The sequence below is a fragment of the Magnolia sinica genome, chromosome 10, assembly GCF_029962835.1.
Source record: "Magnolia sinica isolate HGM2019 chromosome 10, MsV1, whole genome shotgun sequence".
In the NCBI taxonomy this organism is placed as follows: domain Eukaryota; kingdom Viridiplantae; phylum Streptophyta; class Magnoliopsida; order Magnoliales; family Magnoliaceae; genus Magnolia; species Magnolia sinica.
Window position 1 is genome coordinate 58,418,988 of NC_080582.1, and position 19,724 is coordinate 58,438,711.

At 39.2% G+C, this 19,724-nt stretch overlaps 1 protein-coding gene across 1 annotated transcript; it reads right to left on the reverse strand.

The window, feature by feature from the left end:
- Nucleotides 1-9,515: 9,515 nt before the first annotated feature.
- On the reverse strand, nt 9,516-10,426 carry LOC131216863 (uncharacterized). The gene has a single exon (XM_058211460.1). It carries the CDS (start codon nt 10,333-10,335, stop codon nt 9,751-9,753), a length of 585 nt encoding a protein of 194 aa, XP_058067443.1. The 5' UTR covers nt 10,336-10,426; the 3' UTR covers nt 9,516-9,750.
- Between the last annotated feature and the right edge of the window lie 9,298 nt (nt 10,427-19,724).

Below are 19,724 nucleotides of genomic sequence, written 5' to 3' on the forward strand. Positions count from 1 at the left end.
GATTGAATACCCACCATTAAAAAATTCATGGAGGCCACCGGAATGTTTATTTTCCATCCAAGCTGTTGATAAGGTCAGAAAGACCTGGATACAGAGACCACACAAATATCAGATCGATCCACAATTTTTATGGCCCACGAGGAGTTTTTAATGGTCATTTACCGGTGTTTCCCATATTATGGTCCTCTGCTTCATTTTTGGTATCATACCCTTAAATAAGCTGTCAAAATGGATGGACGGCATGAATTTAATGTACGTACATCATGGTGGGCCCCACGGTCAGGGACCTCACCCACTTCGGGCATGTGAAAAACCACCGAAGCCGCGCCTCAGTATGCAGACGGATTAAATACTGGGGTAGATGGGACCACATGTGACGCTGACATCCAATCCATGCATCAGTTGCATCTCTTAATGGAGACTGTACATACCATATCTCTATGTCCCACCTGAGTTTTGGATCATGGTTATTTTTAGATTGGCTGTTCATCCAATTAAGGAAACCTGATGAATGGTTGAGATTAAATGCTTAACCAGGGTGGCCATCAAAAAGAAACCTACGGTTGGCGTACCCTTCCGATTGTTATCTGTAGTGTGGGACGCCTGGCATGTGGATCTGACTGAATTTTTCCAACAGGGCCTAATATTGACGGTCGGATCTGACGAACGGAACGGATTTCATGAGAATAACAGGATAACCCCACGGATCTCGGGTGTTTTTTACATACCGTACACCGGGTGTGGAGGAATCCGATTCCTCTTGAAATCTCCCGCTGAAGAAAGCAACCTTGGCAGGTCGTCTTCCTCGATGCAGTTGAGACTTCGCTATTTTCCAGGAATCGGTCTCATTTATATGGTCCGCGGACTACTGAACTGAATTTGCAGCGGCCACGAATTGCCTGTGGTCGGAAGCTATGTGGGGCCCTTATGAGAAATCCATTCCGTCAAACAGTTTCTCAAGATTACATTAGTATAGGAATTAAAAAATCAGGAAGATTGAAGACTCATCTGGGCCACACGACACAAAAGAATGAGAACCGAAACATCCACCACCATTGAAACCTTCCTAGAACCCGTCATGATGTTTATATGAAATCCAAACCGTTCATAGGGTTATTACCATTCAGATAAACCGTAGGCACAAATATCATCCTGATACAAACTTATGTGGCCCCCACAAAGTTTCCAATGGTGGCCGTTCAATCCCCACTGTTTCGTGGAGTGTAGCTCACCTGACGATTGGATCTGCCTAGTTTTGGAATTCTGTCCTACTGTGATCTTGAGAAACTGATGGACGGAGTGGATTTATCACCGGCATCTCTGTAGACCCCACATAGCTTCCAACTACAGCTACAGGCAATCCGCTTCCATTTGCAGCTCGCTACATGGTGGGCCCACGCATATGCGATTAGAATATTTTTCCGTATTCGACGTCAAGTGGGGCCCACCATCGGATATTTGTTCAATCCTAAACTTTTTGTCTGACTTATTGGCTGATCCCAACTATTTGAACGGTTTGGATTGAGGTATATATCATTCACGTAACCATGAAGTGAGTAGCTTTGGGCGTGGTTACATGTGGAACTTAAAAAATGGGGTGACGTGCTCTGTGGGATGCGTTGCTTGAAACACACCCTACAGAAGGATTCGAATTGCGTATGATGCAAGAGAACATATGGCAGACGTTGGCATTATGTATACGTGGCAAAATTTTGTGCACCCCGCCATGATGTATTTATTTTATCCATGCCGTCCATTCATTTTTTCAGATCATTTTAAGGCAATAATCAAAAATTGAAGCAGATCCAAAGCTCAAGAGAACCACAATACAGGAAAAAGTGGAGATAATGATGCCTACCATTGAAACCTTTATAGGGCTCACCATGATATTTATTTACCATCCAACCTGTTCATAAGATCATAAAGCAATGTACAAAGGGAAAACACAAATATTAGTTTGATCCAAAACTTCTGTGGTCCCCTGAGAAGTTTTCAATGGTAAGCATTCAGTCCCCACTGTTTCCTGTGGTGTGGTTCACTTGAGCTTTCTATTTACCTCATTTTTGGGCTCATATACTAAAATGATCTGGAAAAATGGATGGACGGCATGGATAAAAAATATGCATCATTATGGGGCCCACAGAGTTTTGACACGTATACACCGTACCTACGTCGGTTCTTGATTATACGACGCAATCCGAGTCATTAAAAATGTATTATAATTTATCAATAAATAGGGTAGCGAAGTAGGCGACCGGTTCAATGGATCACACGAAATGGCGTACAGCTGTCCATTGTATACTTGTGAAAGGGCGGGTCGTACGATAAAAGCCGGTAGAACCGGATTCTGATGCGCCATCTTCGACGAGTACACTCGCTTGATGACGAATCAATCAGGATCGTCCATCTAGTTGGCCCCACGACGGATGGATAATTTGACCGTAGCCATTAGATCAGTGGCCCTCAGTGAGTACAGAGAACAAAGCCGTTGACGGTGATCATTCAATGGTAAAAAAATATATATAGATTTGGATACGACAATTTGATTGATGTCACTTTATTGCGTGGGCCATCCATGATAATACCTAGTAAATGACGGTACCGATCAACACGACGTCCTTCCAGACATTTTGAAAATATCGCGATATTAACTCGAAATTTAGATAGACTAAACAAATATTACGTACATGTATTTTGAGGTTGTACAACCAGTTGGACCATTGCTTGGGTCCACCTAGTGGATAAATTCCAATATTTTATGTGCATTTGACATCCAACCCGTCCAATAAGTTGGCCCCACCATGAAGATCACGTTGCACAAAAATCTGTGATATTGAGTTCAAGAGTAGGCCACATTTATATTTTTTATTTATCAATGACCAGATTGTTTTTAATGTTTGGCCCACCTGATGAATTGATATGATGATCCTCGTGGTGGAATAATCTTTTGGAAGCTTTGGATGTCACATGCACTTATCAGGTTGAATGTCATCTGCTGGGTGGACCGTAACTATTGGTACAAATGGGTGGACTTGAGACTTTAAAAATTTTTATTTAGTTAGAATTTTTTGACAAAATTATTTAAGGAATTGGGTTTTACTAAACAGTGCCTCTAAGTAAATAATACTACAGCAGCCCTTGCTAAGAAGAAAATTTACATTACCCTACTTTCCTTTCTGGCTTTTTCCCACAAAGTGGAAAATTAAAGGTTGTAGAGCCTTTTAAGATGAAAAATGACGTTACTGCCCCTCGATTTTTTTCGTTTATAGTAAGTTGGAAAATGAAAGTTGTGTGGCTTTTTAATGAGAACATTTGCATTACTAACCTACTTTATGTAGGAAATTTTACAAAACACTACCTCATTAATACCTTGTTTACATCCCAATACCCTTTTAATTAACTTTTCATTAAACTATCTCATTAATTAAGATAATTATTAGGGGTACCTTCCATTTGTTTTCTCTCATTTCCATCATGTTTATTTTATTTTATTTTATTTTTCATGAAATGGCAAAACATCCATCACTAATGATACGGGGAAATTACTTGAATGTAAATTAAAGAATACAATACATTTAGGTACTATGTTTAACGTGGCAAAGTTCATTGGGCTCCACCATGATGTGTTAAATCTATACTATCAATGCATATCTCCGTGTCATTTTAAGTTATGAACCTAAAAATAAATTAAGTTTGATTCAAATCTCAAGTAAAACACACTTTAGAAAGCAACGGAGACAATGACACCCACAATTGAAACATTCTTTCCAGGGCCTTATTTGCCATTTAACTTGTTCATAAGGTCTCACGTACTTAGAATATGAGAAAGCACAGATATCATCTTGATCCAAAACTTTGTGGCCCACCTCATGAAAGGTCTTTACAGATTTTTGGGCCATAACACAAGCCAAGTGGAGCCAACATGATGAACGTTGCATCCAAATGGGCCAAATATGTTTTTAGAGAGAGCTTAGTGGAGAGAGAGAGAGAGAGAGAGAGAGAGAGAGAGAGAGATGGGGCGTGGGAGGATACCAACTTAGATTGTGTAGCGTAGCATGCACCATCAACCACAGTGGTGAGTTGACGTGACAAAGTTCTGTGGCCCCACTAAGATGTATATGTTATATCCATACCGTTCATCTATTTTCCCATATCATTTTAGGGTATGAACCCAAAAATGATGGGGTAATGGGGATTGAATGATCTACCTCATTGTCCCCACTACTTTCTATGGTATGGTCTACTTAAGCTTTGAATTTGTCTAATTTTTAAGATCATTCCTTAAAATAATATGGCAAAATGGATAAACAGTGTGGATGTAACCCTAAATGAACGGTTAGATGTCACATGCACTTATGGATTGAATGCTATCCACTAGGTGAACATTAAATTGTGGTCCAAACAGTTGGACTTGAGAATTTAAAACAATTTATCATATATCAAGTGTTTGTGTAAGAAACTTTTACCGCAAAATTCCTTGTAAAATGGTGTGTCCGGCCATAGATATTACAGGCAATGCTTTTTTAAGATGAAATTTGAAGTTGTGAAGGTACATGAATGATGTTGCCGAAAAGTCTATGGAACTGGCCAACGGCTCCAAACAAGCCATGCCCATGACTGCATCGTCTATATAAAAAGCTAGTGCATTATGAAGATTGCTCTCTAAAAGACGTGATGCCTAAGAACGTGTTATATGAATGATGATGTCACAAAATATATGTAAAGACTGAAACACTACTCTTAAGTAAATTATAAGGGCTGCACAGAGAATTGTCAAGGCCACTAGAACCAAATATAAGAAAGCTTCCCCCAGTCATAATGATTGCATGGAAAAACTTCACGACCATAGCAGCTGCTGATAGAAAATTTTCATTGGCCAACCATGGCCATCGGGAACTGAAATGACCTATATAATGGCCAATTTAACCAAAATTGTCAAATTAATGACCAAATTGTCTAATTTCATAGACAATTTGATCAAAATTGACAAAATAATGGTTGTAATGTCTAATTTCATCACTGATTCAACTAGAATTGTCAAATTAATTATTGAAATGTCCAATTTAATGAACAAAACAATTGTCCAAACAACCAATTGGATGAAAAACTGTCAAAAGCTATTCAACATTTCTTCACATTCCCCTAATGCATTCTTCGAAGAGGGGAGGGGGCGTAGTTTACACCCTGATCAATTAATCACAGCCAGATCGAACAATTTAAAAAAGTGTCATGTGGCAGTCGTGCCACACATGGTGTAGATAAAGTTTAAGAGGAGTTAGTTAGTACACATGTGGGAGTATTAATTGCTAAAATCCTATTAAAGTAAGTCTCTCTACAGACATTAAATACTAGAATTCCATCAAAAACAACTTCTATAAATGCAAGAGCCTAGTGATATGACGCTTTCAATATATTTCCTATGTATAAGAGCCCATTGTTGTGATGACTCGTGGCATGATACAATTGGCTATACTTACGTGAAGAATTAATGAGATTTGTACTAATGACTATCCAAATCTCTCAAACTCTGACTCGGCCATTGCATCTTAAAAGCATATAAAAGCAACATTTGACGAAGAAATATATATGTTGTCGCCGTACATAACCAATCAATCTCTACAACGCAGCGCTGCTTATCATAAATTTTAATTTCTTAGTTTTGATATTCTACTTTTGTCCAATCATACTGCAACAAGTCTGTAATTCTTATTTTTGCTTAAATTCACTATTGTCCAGTGCCATTGTTGCACTATGCCTTACGAGTTAGATTAAATATCCATAATCTTTATTATCGGATCTACTGATCACCGAGTTCTTACTTGGTAGATCACATCAGTCATGCCATGCAGAGATTGCACACCCCATTTACTCTGTCTACACAGATAATCATAAGTATTATCTAATTTCTTTGCTTAATTTAATTTTTCTTTGCTGATTGTGTTGTTTAGAGGTGTACATGAGTCGAGCCGAGCTGAGTATTGCCGAGCTCATGCTCAGCTCGGACTGCTCCAGTCCCAGCTCGTGCTCGACTTGACTCGGCCTTCGAGCTTGGAACAACAGCTCGTGCTCGGCTCGTCCGAGTTCGAGCCAAGTTCGAGTTGAGTTTGAGCTGAGTTTTCGAGCCTGTTTTGGAGATCAAAAGGCAGATTTGGGGAGAAAGAGGAAGAGGAAGAGGGAAAAAAAAAAAAACTCCTTCAAAGATCCCTGTCCATTCCCAATCGAGGAGATGAAGTGACCGCTTGATGAAAATTCATCGATTGTGGAGAATCTGAAGAAGAAGAAGAGAAAGGAGGAAGAAGAAATGGTGGAGGAGACGAGATTCATGCATCTGGACCCCACTCCATCTACCTTAGGCTCCTTCCAAAACCCCAACAACCATCATCATCATCAACATCTCTGTCCTTTCCTGTAATTTCACCAAAGACACCCGCCCATTGAAGGGTTATGGTTTTTTTTTTTTTTTTTTTGAACGGGCGCTAGGATGGGCGATGGGCTTAGGGTTTTTGGTTTTGGAAATTAGAAGGGTGTAGATACCCTGGTTCCTTTACCAAGTCGAGTTCAAGTCGAGTCGATTTTGAGTACTATTCGAGTTGAGCCGAGTCGAGTAGGGTCAAGCTTGTGCTCAGCTCGAACTCATTTTGAGCACCAAAAATTAGCTCATGCTCAGCTCGAACTCATTTCGAGCCGAGTCAAGTCGAGTCAAGCGACTTACTGAGCTAACTTTGCTTGAGTACAGTTCTAGTGTTGTTTATTTTATTTTATTAATAAAATCAATAATTTAACCTTAATTTTTAATCTTAATCATTCATCATTGCACTATTAAAAAATTTAAAAACTTTATCACCATGGAAAGTAAAGTCCTTAATGCAAGGTAAAATATTCAATTTTGAAAGACTAAGGCTTTCCTTCTAAATCGTCCAATTACTTTAATGTCAATGGCTAAACAATCATATTAAACCTTCACATGTCTAATTTTTATCTGGATAGTTTGACATATTAAGTCAAAAGTGTCCATTGCATTTGAGTTGAGTATGACTTTGACACACCTACTATTACTCGTAATTGTACATATTTGACCTAATTCATGCATTCAATTCATTTAAAGTGTCTATTACATTTAAGTTGAGTACGACTTGGACACACCTACTATTACTCCTAATTGAACATATTTGACTCAATTCTTGCATTCAATCCATTTGGGTTGAGGACTTTTTGATGGCTGAACAACCATATTAACCTTCACATGTCTAATATTTATCGGGATAGCTCCATGCCTTATGTCATAAGGGTTCAATATTTGTACAAATTTGCACTAGACTTTGACACACCTAGTATTACTCCATATTTGTACATATTTGACAGCATTCATGCATTCAATCCATTTGGGTTGAGTAGGACTTTGGTCCACCTAGAGTTATTAGTAGTCGCACAAAGGTTAAGTATGCCTTTGGCATACTTACTAATATTTTTAGTCACACATATTTGACTGAAATTGAGACTGTACATGACAGATGACACTTGCAGCCACTGGGTCAGCATTAAAAACAACAGTAAATGGTCATTACATATTACCGCCTGCTATATAAATCAGGACAGACGGTATAATTTTACCTTGTTCTAAAGAATAAGTAAAGGACGACATAGGATAAAAGAACTTTAGCATCTGCTTTTTGGACCTAACTGTAGCTCGTCTAATGATCTGATTGATATGACATTTTATTTTGTTTTTGGTATACGGTGCATACGTTGATTTTGCTCCTGTTATCGTCAGGTTGTGGTACATACGTGTGAGGGATGGTATGTTATAGACATACACATTGCCCTGACAGGTCTCAACTTTATTACATTTTAAAGAAAGAAGAAAAAATAAAAGAAGATATATATATTTTTAAATTGCATTACCCGTACTGCATTCCATACTCGCACAATCGACGGATGATAAACACGCTGAAATCCGAACCATCCAAAGCATCCAGATCTACATATCATTGTAAATTAGAAATACTCGACGTTCCTGTCGTCCCCAATGATCAAAGCAAACGGTGCCCAATATTAGAAAGATAGGATTATATCCAGCCTAACTATTTCATTTCCGTAGTCCGCTGGATTACTGGACACTTGGTAATCCTGACTTCATTATTATTATTTATTTATTTATTTATTTATTTTTTACACACGCACACTCACGCAAGTGGAATTTCACCACATGGATACTCGAACCCTCCTTGACCGGGTGTTTAAAAGGATCCAATCCTGACTTCATTAGCTTCGTTTTAGAAGAGGTTTGAAATCCCAGTCCAGTCTACGGCGTCGAACAAACGCGCCATTCACGCCGAAATTCATCAGACGGTTCCGCTTTTTCTGGAAGAAAAGGATATTCGTTGGAGCGCCCATTTCTTTTCGAAGCATCATATGCTAAATCAATCGTACACGTGGCATCTCAGATTCCATCCCATCACGTTGGCCCTAATCCCAACCTGTCATGACTCATGTATGTAGGCGGCCATCCTCGTTCAGTCCCACCACTCATCAGTGGGCCCCACCTATACTTTCGGCCAGATAACGGTTGTTACTGTGTTTCTGTTGTGGTCCACATAGTGATTAATGGGCCTAACTTCCGTTTCATGTTTTCCATTGGTGTCCTTATCAAAGTCTATTCCATCCACGTGGCTTTTCAGATTAGGAAATTATACTCCACTTTAACCAGCAGGGCAATCTCAGCCGACCAAACGAGTCCTCGGAATCTCCGCCCATCCAATGCCAACAGGCCCACTTGATACTACAACCCCTTCTTCCACTTTCAAGTTTATTAAATATAAAAACCTGAAGGGCCCCACTTAAAAGTAAAAATCCTGATTATTCCAAGATCTTTGTGATCAACGGCCCTCCAATCGATTTCTCCTCTCAGTATAATCCAATTTTAATATTATCAAATTTCTCATGGTTTGAGATTAATCCCCAAAGTAATTTTCTTATTTTTTAATTAATTTTTAATTAATTATATTTAAATCTTCGGTTCCTTCATACGACGCTGTTAGAATGGAAAAGTCGTTCCATTTCCTTCTAATAGAAGTCCGAGGCTCCACGCAATCCAACCGTCCTGCAGAAAAAGGCAAATAGAAAATCAATATAATAAGAAATGAATAAACATAAATAAATGCAAATAAAATAATAATATTAATAATAATAACGATACGATGCAGAGTATTTACCTTCACCCAACGCAACGTATAATAGAATACGTACATACATACCACGAAAATGCACATACGACGCAATCCATCTCAACCATCCATCCAAACGTCTGATAACGGAAAACGTCACAACCAACGGAAAACGTAACGGTACCGGAACTACCACACGCTGCAAAAGACGAAGGCGATCCTTTGTCACGAAATGCTGGTGATCTTAACGGATTATGGAAATTTCCCAAACTTGAAAAGAGAAAGAAATTAATTTGATTTTAGTCCAGATTAATCCATGATTTTGAATTAGTTAGTTAATTAATTAGTCAATGAAATGAATCTCTTGAGTTCTTCTCCTTCAATAGCCTTCAAATGGCTACAAAAGCATATGTACAAGGGAAGGGTTTGCGTCCTGAAAGTACAAAATATCTCGATCCATCTCGACCGTCTATCAGGATCACACTCTCCGTCGTCGTCAGATCTAAAACATCTGATCAAGATCTGCCGCTGTAAAAAGTAGAATATAAACGAACCTGTTTTAAAAAAAACAATAATCAAGATCTACTCAATCCTCTGCCTTGGACATGGTCGAGAGCCGGCTGAGCCTTGGCTGGAACGCCGCCCTCCTCTTCTGCTGATGAGAGGACGGACGGATCAGAGCGGAAAGGGCGCGCTTGACCAAGTCCCCTTCCACGGTCCCGATCCGAACCAGCGAGTTCGTCATCGCGGATCGGCGAGCGTTGAGCCTATGCGACGGCGAGTATACGGATTGATGGTTGAAGTTCTTGTGGAGGCTGCATCGGAACGAACCAGGGTGCGTCGTGGGCGAGCACATGCAAGTCCTGCGCTGGGCGGGTGGGGTCGACAGCGGCTTCTTGACGGGGGCTACCGCAAAGGACCGGCCGGGGGAGATCGAACGGTCGATGGAAAATCGGACGGTGGCGGCAGATGGTGTCGGGCTGTAGAGATTGACACGTGTGGGGGAGGAGGAGCGGTGGAAGAACGAAGAGGTTGGGGAAGAAAAGCTGGAAGACGAAGATGCGAAGGCCGAGGCAGGTGATGCAGATGATGAAGAGGAGTAAAATCTTCCAGAAGGGGAGACCGATCTCAAGACTGGACCGTTGGATCTGGTTCTCGAAGAAGTGGCCATTTGATCGAGCGGCTAAGAGAGAGAGAGAGAGAGAGAGAGAGGTGGGGAGAGAGGAGATTTAGATAGGGGCCTTTCGGTCTCTATTTTGGCAAACCTAGCAAACCTCACGCCCTGTATTTATAGGGATGTCTGTGGTGGTACAAATGGTAATTAAAAGAAGTTTTGAGGGCTTACTTGCGTTCGTTTGTATTTGTTGGAATTCGTTTAACCTAACTTAAGCGGCCGTTTGTACGTAGGTTAGTTGACTGTGGTTAGAGGTTGGGTTTAGAGATCCAACGGTACCGAGAAGAATCGTGATCCTCGCCGACATATGCAGTGGTTTATAGATTTGATATGTGGAGCCCACAGATCAGTAATCCAGACCGTTGATATTAGGGGCCCTTATTAGATGTTTGATTCTGATAAATATTTCTGATGAGAGAAAAACCAGTGTTCAATTGATGTACTTATTTTAAAGGTTAGAGAGGAAATCAAGAAGGATGTCTAGCTTCGGATGATTTAAAAGGTACAATCAGAGATATTTATAAAAAATAGTGTATATATTAGTGTGGTCCATCAGAACAACGGAATGGATCACTGATCTGAGGGTCCCACTTGTATTAATATCAGTCGGAGGATAGTATGCTATCCTTGGGAGGAGGCTCTTATTTAATCTCGAAGGCTTCAAAGCAGTGGGCTACACGCCGACGGTTTCTACACGCTTGGAGACAGCAATTGCTGGCGACGAGGAAAGCTGCCACGTATTGACTTTTCTTAAATGGTCTTGCTTTAATTGAAATTTACGGTGATGCCCCTCTTGGATAGATAATCACGGAATCCCCTTCTCAGATGACGAAACTGCCCTCTTTGTTCTGGCTGAATTACGTGAAATCATAAACCGGGTTAGGGTTACCAGGGGCGGATTTGGGAGGCGGATTGCGTCCTGCCTCCACCTGTACGGATTCCGTCCCACCGTGATGTATGGGTTTTACTCATGCAGTTCATCCATTTTTACAGATCGTGGCCCAGCGGGTCGAAGGTTGTTGTAAGTATTCATGTTTAATAATTATTTCTATGGATCGGGTCCATAGTTAAATTTACTATGATCCGGACCGTTGATTGACGTAATAATAAATAAAATGGGAGTAGCTTTTGTGGTGTGCTCTTCTTTGGGATTATGCATTTTCCAATATCATGCAATGGGGCTGCTAATCCCACTCTAATGACTCCAATCCATATTTCTAACCGTCAGATCTTCAATGACCAAAGAGTAACGCCTCCTCATAGGAACACTAATCCATTTTAACCTTTGATTTGAACAGTTGAAAGTTTTATAATCAATAATATTTTGTAACGTTTAATAATATTAAAATGGTTTCAACATCTTAATTAGCAAACCATTGTGGGGGATTACCCAGGTCTCAACCACGAGCGGTCAGATCAAGAGGGCTTCATGGCCACTGATCCAATGGGGGTACATGGGCCAGGTGTAAATCATTTCAAAGTCTAATTAACTAATTAAGTTTGGTGGGGCTTTTTGGCTAAGCTACGTCCAATCTAAGCTATGGATCTAAACCAGCGGCACATTTCTTTCGGTTAGGTAAGGGGCCATCATGATTAAACTGAATTAATCGAATTACTTATTTTCTAATTAATATAAGTTTGTGTGAAGCATCCACAAACAAGTTTTCTTCACCCACGTCTTTATATTTTACTCGGTTCTAACTAGTTTGGGTACGTTCAAACCAAAACGTGGAAATGGAAAACCCCTTTAGAATCCTTCAATCAAGGGACTGGAGAAAAGAATGGAAATCCTTTTTGTTTTCTGGTTTCTAATGTTGGGCTTGGCAATTTGGATTTCTGTGGAGATATGCTACATTATCCATTTCCATTATTTGTTTTACCATTTTGAATGGGTAAATCTACATAAATCAAGTAAAAGTGCAATAATAACTACTGCAAATGTTAAATCAGATAAATCATAGCATTTCTCTTGGGATGTCAATAAGGACCAGACCTGTGGGTACCTGATGAACCGGATCGGGTAAAAATCAGCTTGGGTTTGATTTTGAGGCTCGTTTTAAAAATTGGGTCGGGTTCGTGTCCACCACCTCATATCTTTTTTAAAAGGAGGTCTATTCGTGTTTTATATATGCAGGGTACCAAGTATCCAATTAATATTAAACATATAATAGTATATATATTTAGTGCAATACATAGCTTAAACCTCAGGGCATGTTTGAATTCGCGTATAAGGGTGTATTGTATTGTATCCGGTTATTGTTCATGTATACGTTTGATCAATTTCAGAATACATCGAAATCAACATGCCATTAATCAATGTTTGGATGAGAGGTATTATTCGGACAAGTATACAAATTCTTGTACGGATCAATGTTTAGATACGACGTATTAGGGCTGCGTATTGTATATACATATAATATTGATAGTACTTGTACGACTGTGGCTATTTTTAAGTTCTCATACATTGTATCCCAGGTGAGGCCCATTGTCATGTTTGTGATTAATCCTACCCGTTCATCATGTTTTGATTTAATAATCCTACCCATCCATCCATTGTATACCAATATGATTGACGTTATTAACGGTATGGATGACATCTAAAATGGGTTTATGTCCTAAAATGATCTCACGAAACCGATGGACAAGGAGGATCATTCACAAACATGAAAGTGGGCCCCACCTGGGTTACCTCTACAGGAACTTCCAGCAATGGCCTTTTTTCTGAGGGCAAGTTTGGAAGTCGCCAGGAGGGCGAAGACGTCAGGTGTGAGCTTATGAGCAAGATCGGGAGTAGCTGCAACAGATAACAATTCGAGGGTGAGGCTAGATTCGAAGGGATTGGGGGAGGCAAGGTCCTTCCGGAGCTGGTTGGGGATGAGGAGGAGGACATCAGTGCCAAGGAGAAAGGAGAGGGAGGCAGTGAGGTAGGCAGTTTTCTTATGGGAGAAGCGGGGCGAGGAGAGGAGCTCGATGGTGGGGAATGAGGCGAAGCTGGGGTCCACCGAATGGATGGAGGAGAGGAAGGTGAGCTTCTGAAGGGCGATAGATTTGGTGGCGACATCGGTGGATTTGAGCTCGTGGCGGATCTCGTCAAGGGCTTTGCTGATGAGCTTGGATTTGGGGATGAGCTGGGATCAGAGAGATTTGATGAGATCGTCGAGGGAGCATTGGAAGAGGCAATCGATGATCGAAGATGGGGAAGAAGATGAGGCAGTGATCATGATGGTGGGCCAGAGGGGGAGATGAATTTGGGATTTTTTCTATTTTGTGCGACGGGATTCGGGACGCTTTTTTATTTTTCTTTAATTTTCTCTCTTTTTCTTCTTTAGGAAGAATGGGAGAAGGTGATCAGGGGTTTTGGGTGGGATTGAATGGGGAGGGAAGTAGAGAGAGAGAGAGAGAGAGAGAGAGTACTCTGCCTCTATTGCACGTGAATACCGCGTTTTGAATAGGCTGTACTAAAGGAAACGTTTAACAATACACTACCGTCATTATGATTTTTTGAATAAAAGATATATTCACGCGCATGGTGTTCCACGGATCTCAACTCCAAACCAAAAACTGTATAATGTATTTTAACCCCTTTAATACAATACAATACACCCTTATACGTGAATCCAAACAGGCCCTTAAGGTTTTAAAAAAATAAGATTAAGGCCTTTTAATGGCTTAATTCACATTTAATTCCCAAAGAAAATATTTCTTGGGAGATGGACCATCACTAGACTTCTAAATGAAAGATTTAAAAGACCCCTTCATACATTAGCAGAATATGAACTAAGATATGAAACATTGAACTTATAACGGTAACGAAATTGAGTTGGCTTTTTACCAGGTCAGACAGATTCTATCAATGTTATCTTGGTTGAAACTTCTATAATATTTTGAAGGGTCTTTTAGAGTCATTAGTGTACCATTGTTGTAAATAGCTTGTACACTGTATGCAGAATTGTAAAGGATCGTACTATGCATTGAGTATGGAGATCTAATAACTGAATTAGTGATGTACTTGATTGGGACGCCATTACTGTATACTGGATGCCATAGTATTCTGCACCTTGTATCCTTATAAAAGCACACGAATGAGAATAAAAGCTTCAGTTGTATACAGGTTTGGGGACCCAGACATGTCTATATAGTTTAGAGGGTCGAGGAGTTTGAAACCCATCGAAACTCCTCTCCCTTAGGCTCCACACGAATTTATTAATCCTAGTCCAACTAGAACATTGTGTGTGACATAGTTGTAGCACACTACCCCTTACACTATTTTAGATAAATCACAACTTTGTGGGTCCACTAGTATTCCCGATCATATTATCCAATCCGTAGGAAAATCCATACTATTGATCAATAAGGCCCACCTTATAAAATTCTTATATTCTCCCACTTGGGCCACGTTGATTAATGTTCAACATTAATTTTGAAAACATGTTTTAGAAACACAACCAAATGGTTAACAAATAATTGTTGAATAATATGGGCAATGCTATAACAATTTGGTCCATTAAGACTACTAGTATTAGACCACGGTAGGCATCACAACATTTAATCTTGGTGAAGTAAGACTAAGTGTGGTTACAAATACTAGCAGTCTTAATGACATAGATCGGGAACTAGAGTGTGGTATAAGGATCACACATGCCGTGTTATGATATGTGTCTATGCTTAAGAAGTCCTGGAGCTTTTAAATGTCTTAAACGAGACACGACTTTAGTTTTGCTTGCTCAGAATAAATTGTACATACATTACCAGAAAAACGGGCAAAGGCTACTGATTTTAGACCTATGGCTACGGTTTTAGTCCGTAGCTAGTCCGTGGCATGACCGTAGTCGTAGGTGCCGTAACAATAGGTCCGAAACCTATAACTACGGATTTAATCCGTAGCTATAGGTTACAATAGCTACGGATATAATTCGTAGCAATTATATCTGTACCGATAATCATAAACAGCTACGGATATTATTTGTAGCTAAAAGTCCGTAGCAATATGCCAAATTTAATAATGGCTACAGCTGTCAGATTATCGGCTACGGTCAATATCTGTAGCTATTTTGTACATTAAAAACAAAGGTGACGGATTTAATCCGTAGCCATAGACCTATAGCTACAGTCAATATTTGTGCTATAATCATTCATTCATTCAATTACCACCTGCATAATCATTCATTCATTCAATTACAATCATTCATTCATTCATTCAATCAATTACAATTATAATTACAATAATGCTGAAAATACAAATCTTGGTGAGTCTGTGTGCACTCGCATATGGCCAGGTACATCCTTCATCCACCATAGATAGAAATGAATGCGAGTATCAGTAGTCCACTTGCACATCCGACAACTATGCCAATAACTTCTCCTGTGTGTCTTCTGTAATTATTTGAGGGCGAACCACCACTAGAGGACTCTGCACATAAAAATAAAGAATCAGTCAATTAAAGAAGGATGAAAACTAAATGCAAGGAAAACATAGAAATAGGATAGTTGAGAACCTAGAGAAACATGTATGGCTGACACTAGCGGCCTGAAAGTTGCTTAAAATGGAATGGACAGCTGGTTCCGCACCTAGGCCTTATGTTATCACTATTGTACCCAATGTATTCTTACTTCCAAAACTTCAGCCTAGTGTTAATTAATTTTTTTTTTATCTTTCCATTTTCATTATTATTTTGTGAAATATTTTCCAACAGCCACGCAATCCACATCCCAACACCACCAAGTTACTTGTTGTCATGGACACCATGTAAACCACATCCCTTAAATTGTGAACTTTATGTGGATACAACACAGGTTTGTACCAATCTGGTTTCCTAGAGTCTTTTCTAATAACAAAAGTACCTCCACTTTTCTAATTCCCTCTTTGTACCTCTTCCATGGTCCTCACGGCATGGTTTTACCAGCTCAAGAATGAGCATTCTACTTTGAAGATAACAGAGTCTATTGATACATAATGATTGTCAACTCTAGGGTGAAGGATGCGAATCATCAGACCAATTGCCATGGTCGACATCGACCTCTCTTCACTAGGGATGCTTGTCTCTATTGTACCTTCTAATCCTGCTTTAAAGCAGTTGAGCCATTGGAGGAAGATGGAGACAAGTCCTAATCCTAAAGAAATTGATGTTTGTATTAACTAGAATATGAAGCATTTCAACATCCAAATCTAAAGAGTGATCATTTCTTCATTTTCTGCATGTTATAAAGAAAATTCAGCAAGAACAGTTTTGAATGTCGCATTGCTCTTAATTTAAAGTTCTCTATGTTCATTTCCTTTGACATGTGTGATGCCCACTTCTTCCAAAACTATCAAGATGGTTCAAAGTGAGCCAAAGGTGCATATACGGTCAGATTTGCATCATCTACCATAAGATTTGGTTCCAAGTTACAGCCAAGTCATGCTATTAATCATCCAGTTGCATGCTAAAAGTCTGATAAAACCCTTACAATGTGGGGACCACTTAAAGTGACACCTAGGTTTAAGTTATAGGTTTAGGTTTAGGTTTAGGTTATAAGTATAGGTTAAGGTTGGGTTATAGGTTAAGTTTAGGTTTAGGTTATAAGTTTAGGTTTAGGTTTAGGTTATAGGTTTAGGTTAAGGTTTAGGTTAAGGTTATAGGGTTTAGGTTAGGGTTTAGGTTATAGGTTATAGGTTTAGGTTTAAGTTATAGGTTTAGGTTTAGGTTTAGGTTTTAGGTTTAGGTATAGGCTTAGGTTATAGGTTATATGTTTAGGTTAAGGTTTAGGGATTCGGGTTCGGGTTCGGGTTTGGGTTCGGGTTTAGGTTATAGGTTTTGGTTTAGGTTGTAGGTTATATAGGTTTAGGTTAAGGTTTAGGTTTAAGTTATGGGTTTTGGGATTTGAGAATAGGTTTAGGTTATAAGTATAGGTTTAGGTTGGGTTATAAGTTAAGGTTTAGGTTATAGGTTATAAGTATAGGTTTATGTTTAGGTTAAGGTCTAGGTTTAGGTTATAGGTATAGGTTTTGAGATTTGAGAATAGGTTTAGGTTAAGGTTATAAATATAGGTTATAGGTTAAGGTTTAGGTTTAGGAAATCGGGTTCGGGTTCGGGATCGGGTTTAGGTTTGGGATTAGGTTTTAGGTTATAGGTTATAGGTTTAGGTTTGGGTTATAGGTTAAAGTTTAGGTTAGGTTTTAGGTTATAGGTTAAGGTTTAGGTTATAGGTTAAGGTTTGGGTTATAGGTTAAGGTTTAGGTTATATGTTATAGGTTATAAGTATAGGTTTAGATTTAGGTTAAGGTCTAGGTATAGGTTATAGGGTTCGGGTTCGGGATCGGGTTTAGGTTTGGGTTTAGGTTATAGGTTATAGGTTGGTTTTAGGTTAAGGTTATAAGTATAGGTTATAGGTTTAGGTTATAGGTTATAAGTATAGGTTTATGTTTAGGTTAAGGTCTAGGTTTAGGTTAGAGGTATAGGTTTTGGGATTTGAGAATAGATTTAGGTTAAGGTTATAAGTTTAGGTTAAGGTTATAAGTATAGGTTATAGGTTAAGATTATAGTTTAGGTTAAGGTTCTAAGTATAGGTGATAGGTTTAGGTTTAGGTTTAGGTTTATGTTTAGGTTAAGGTTTAGGTTATAGGTTTTGGTTATAGGTTTTGGTTTAGGGTTAGGTTTAGGTTATAGGTTATAGGTTATAGCTTTAGGGAATTGAGAATAGGTTTAGGTTATAGGTTTAGGGTGTGGTTTAGGTTAAGGGTGTACTACCTGTAAATACAGATATAAACACGGCCTGTCCAAATGGCCAGGCCCCTCCAATGTTGTCCATAGGAAATGGACAGCTTCATTATGGTCATAACAGCGGTTCCCACCTTTCAGGGACCCCCGCTCATCCGGATAGCTTCGACGTACATCCAGGTCTTCTCCATTAATTTCAAGCAAATACATAAATACGATTTTTCCAAATAGCCAGGCCCTTCCAATGCTGTCCATTGGAAATGGACAGCTTTATCATGGTCATAACAGCGGTTCCCACCTTCTAGGGACCCCCGCTCATCCGGATAGCTCGGACGCACATCCGGGTCTGCTTCATTAATTTCAAGCAAATACATAAACACGGCCTGTCCAAATGGCTAGGCCACTCCAATGTTGTCCATAGGAAATGGATAGCTTCATCATGGTCATAACAGCGGTTCCCACCTTTTATATATATATATATATATATAAGAACATGAAGGTGTCAAGAGAAAGGGGAATATATATTATGGAAAAAAAATCTATACTTCTTCCATTACCAATATACTCAATTGGCCTGCCTTATATTATACAGATCCCCAATTAGAATCACAACAAAAGCTGATAGCTGTGATCATTAGAACCATCAACTATTTTATAGTACATAAATGAATAATGGTTGTAAATGATTCCAAGATGGAGAAATGGAAACATGAAACGAAACAGGATGTAAAGAGACTCACCAAATCCATAGCCAAATACCTACCAAAGAAAGTAACCATTTACTATACCCTTCTTATTTGATCTAGCAAATCTGTAATAACAGCATAAGCCCATCATAAATACAAACGGTTATTTGATTTTATGTATCTGTTTAACAAAAGCCCACTGCAAATACAAACAACAAGAAGTTGAGCAACTACATCATCATATGAGGTTCTGAATGTTCTGATCATCAAAACTTTATATTCGAGTCTAAACCATGATGAACATGGGAATCACAATCTTTACATCAGAATACCAAAAGCAGCTCAAAAGCAAAGCCTTACACCTTAATCATTCTGTCCCAGGCAAAGAAAGATCTCAAAACTAATGCGACAATATCTAAACCAATCAAAAATCAATTTGACTATATCATAGAAATCTTACACCGACAGAGATGAAACTCTAGCAGTAAGGTCAAACTCGGATCAGTAGCATGTATACAATGATTAAGACTCTAAAGTTTTCTGCCTGGTTTTAGAGGCAAGGAGACTAGTGGCTGTACCATTCATTTTTTAAAAATTTCATACCTATGGGAGTGATGATATGTTTTCAACTTAATTAACTGAGAATGTCAAGTTGTCAAGCAGTTCCAATTTCTCCTTGTAATCTCCATGTTGATTATTAAAAAAAAAAAACATACAATGTTTTATGGAGGAATGGCCAAATACAGCCACCAGAATACTCATCATGCTGCTACGTTTTCCCCACTAATGTGTCTTATGAACAAGACATGTGAGCCATGCAAAAGGTGGGAATATCATGGCGATCACCTGGCGCAAAAATCAAGCTGATCCACTTGCCAAATGGACCACACCATTTCATGATTTCTGCCCCAGGTGATTGTCATGATTGTTCCCGCCTTCTACATAACAATGACAGAGTTACAATAGTACCTGTATGAAAATGAAACCAGCAAACCTAGAACCC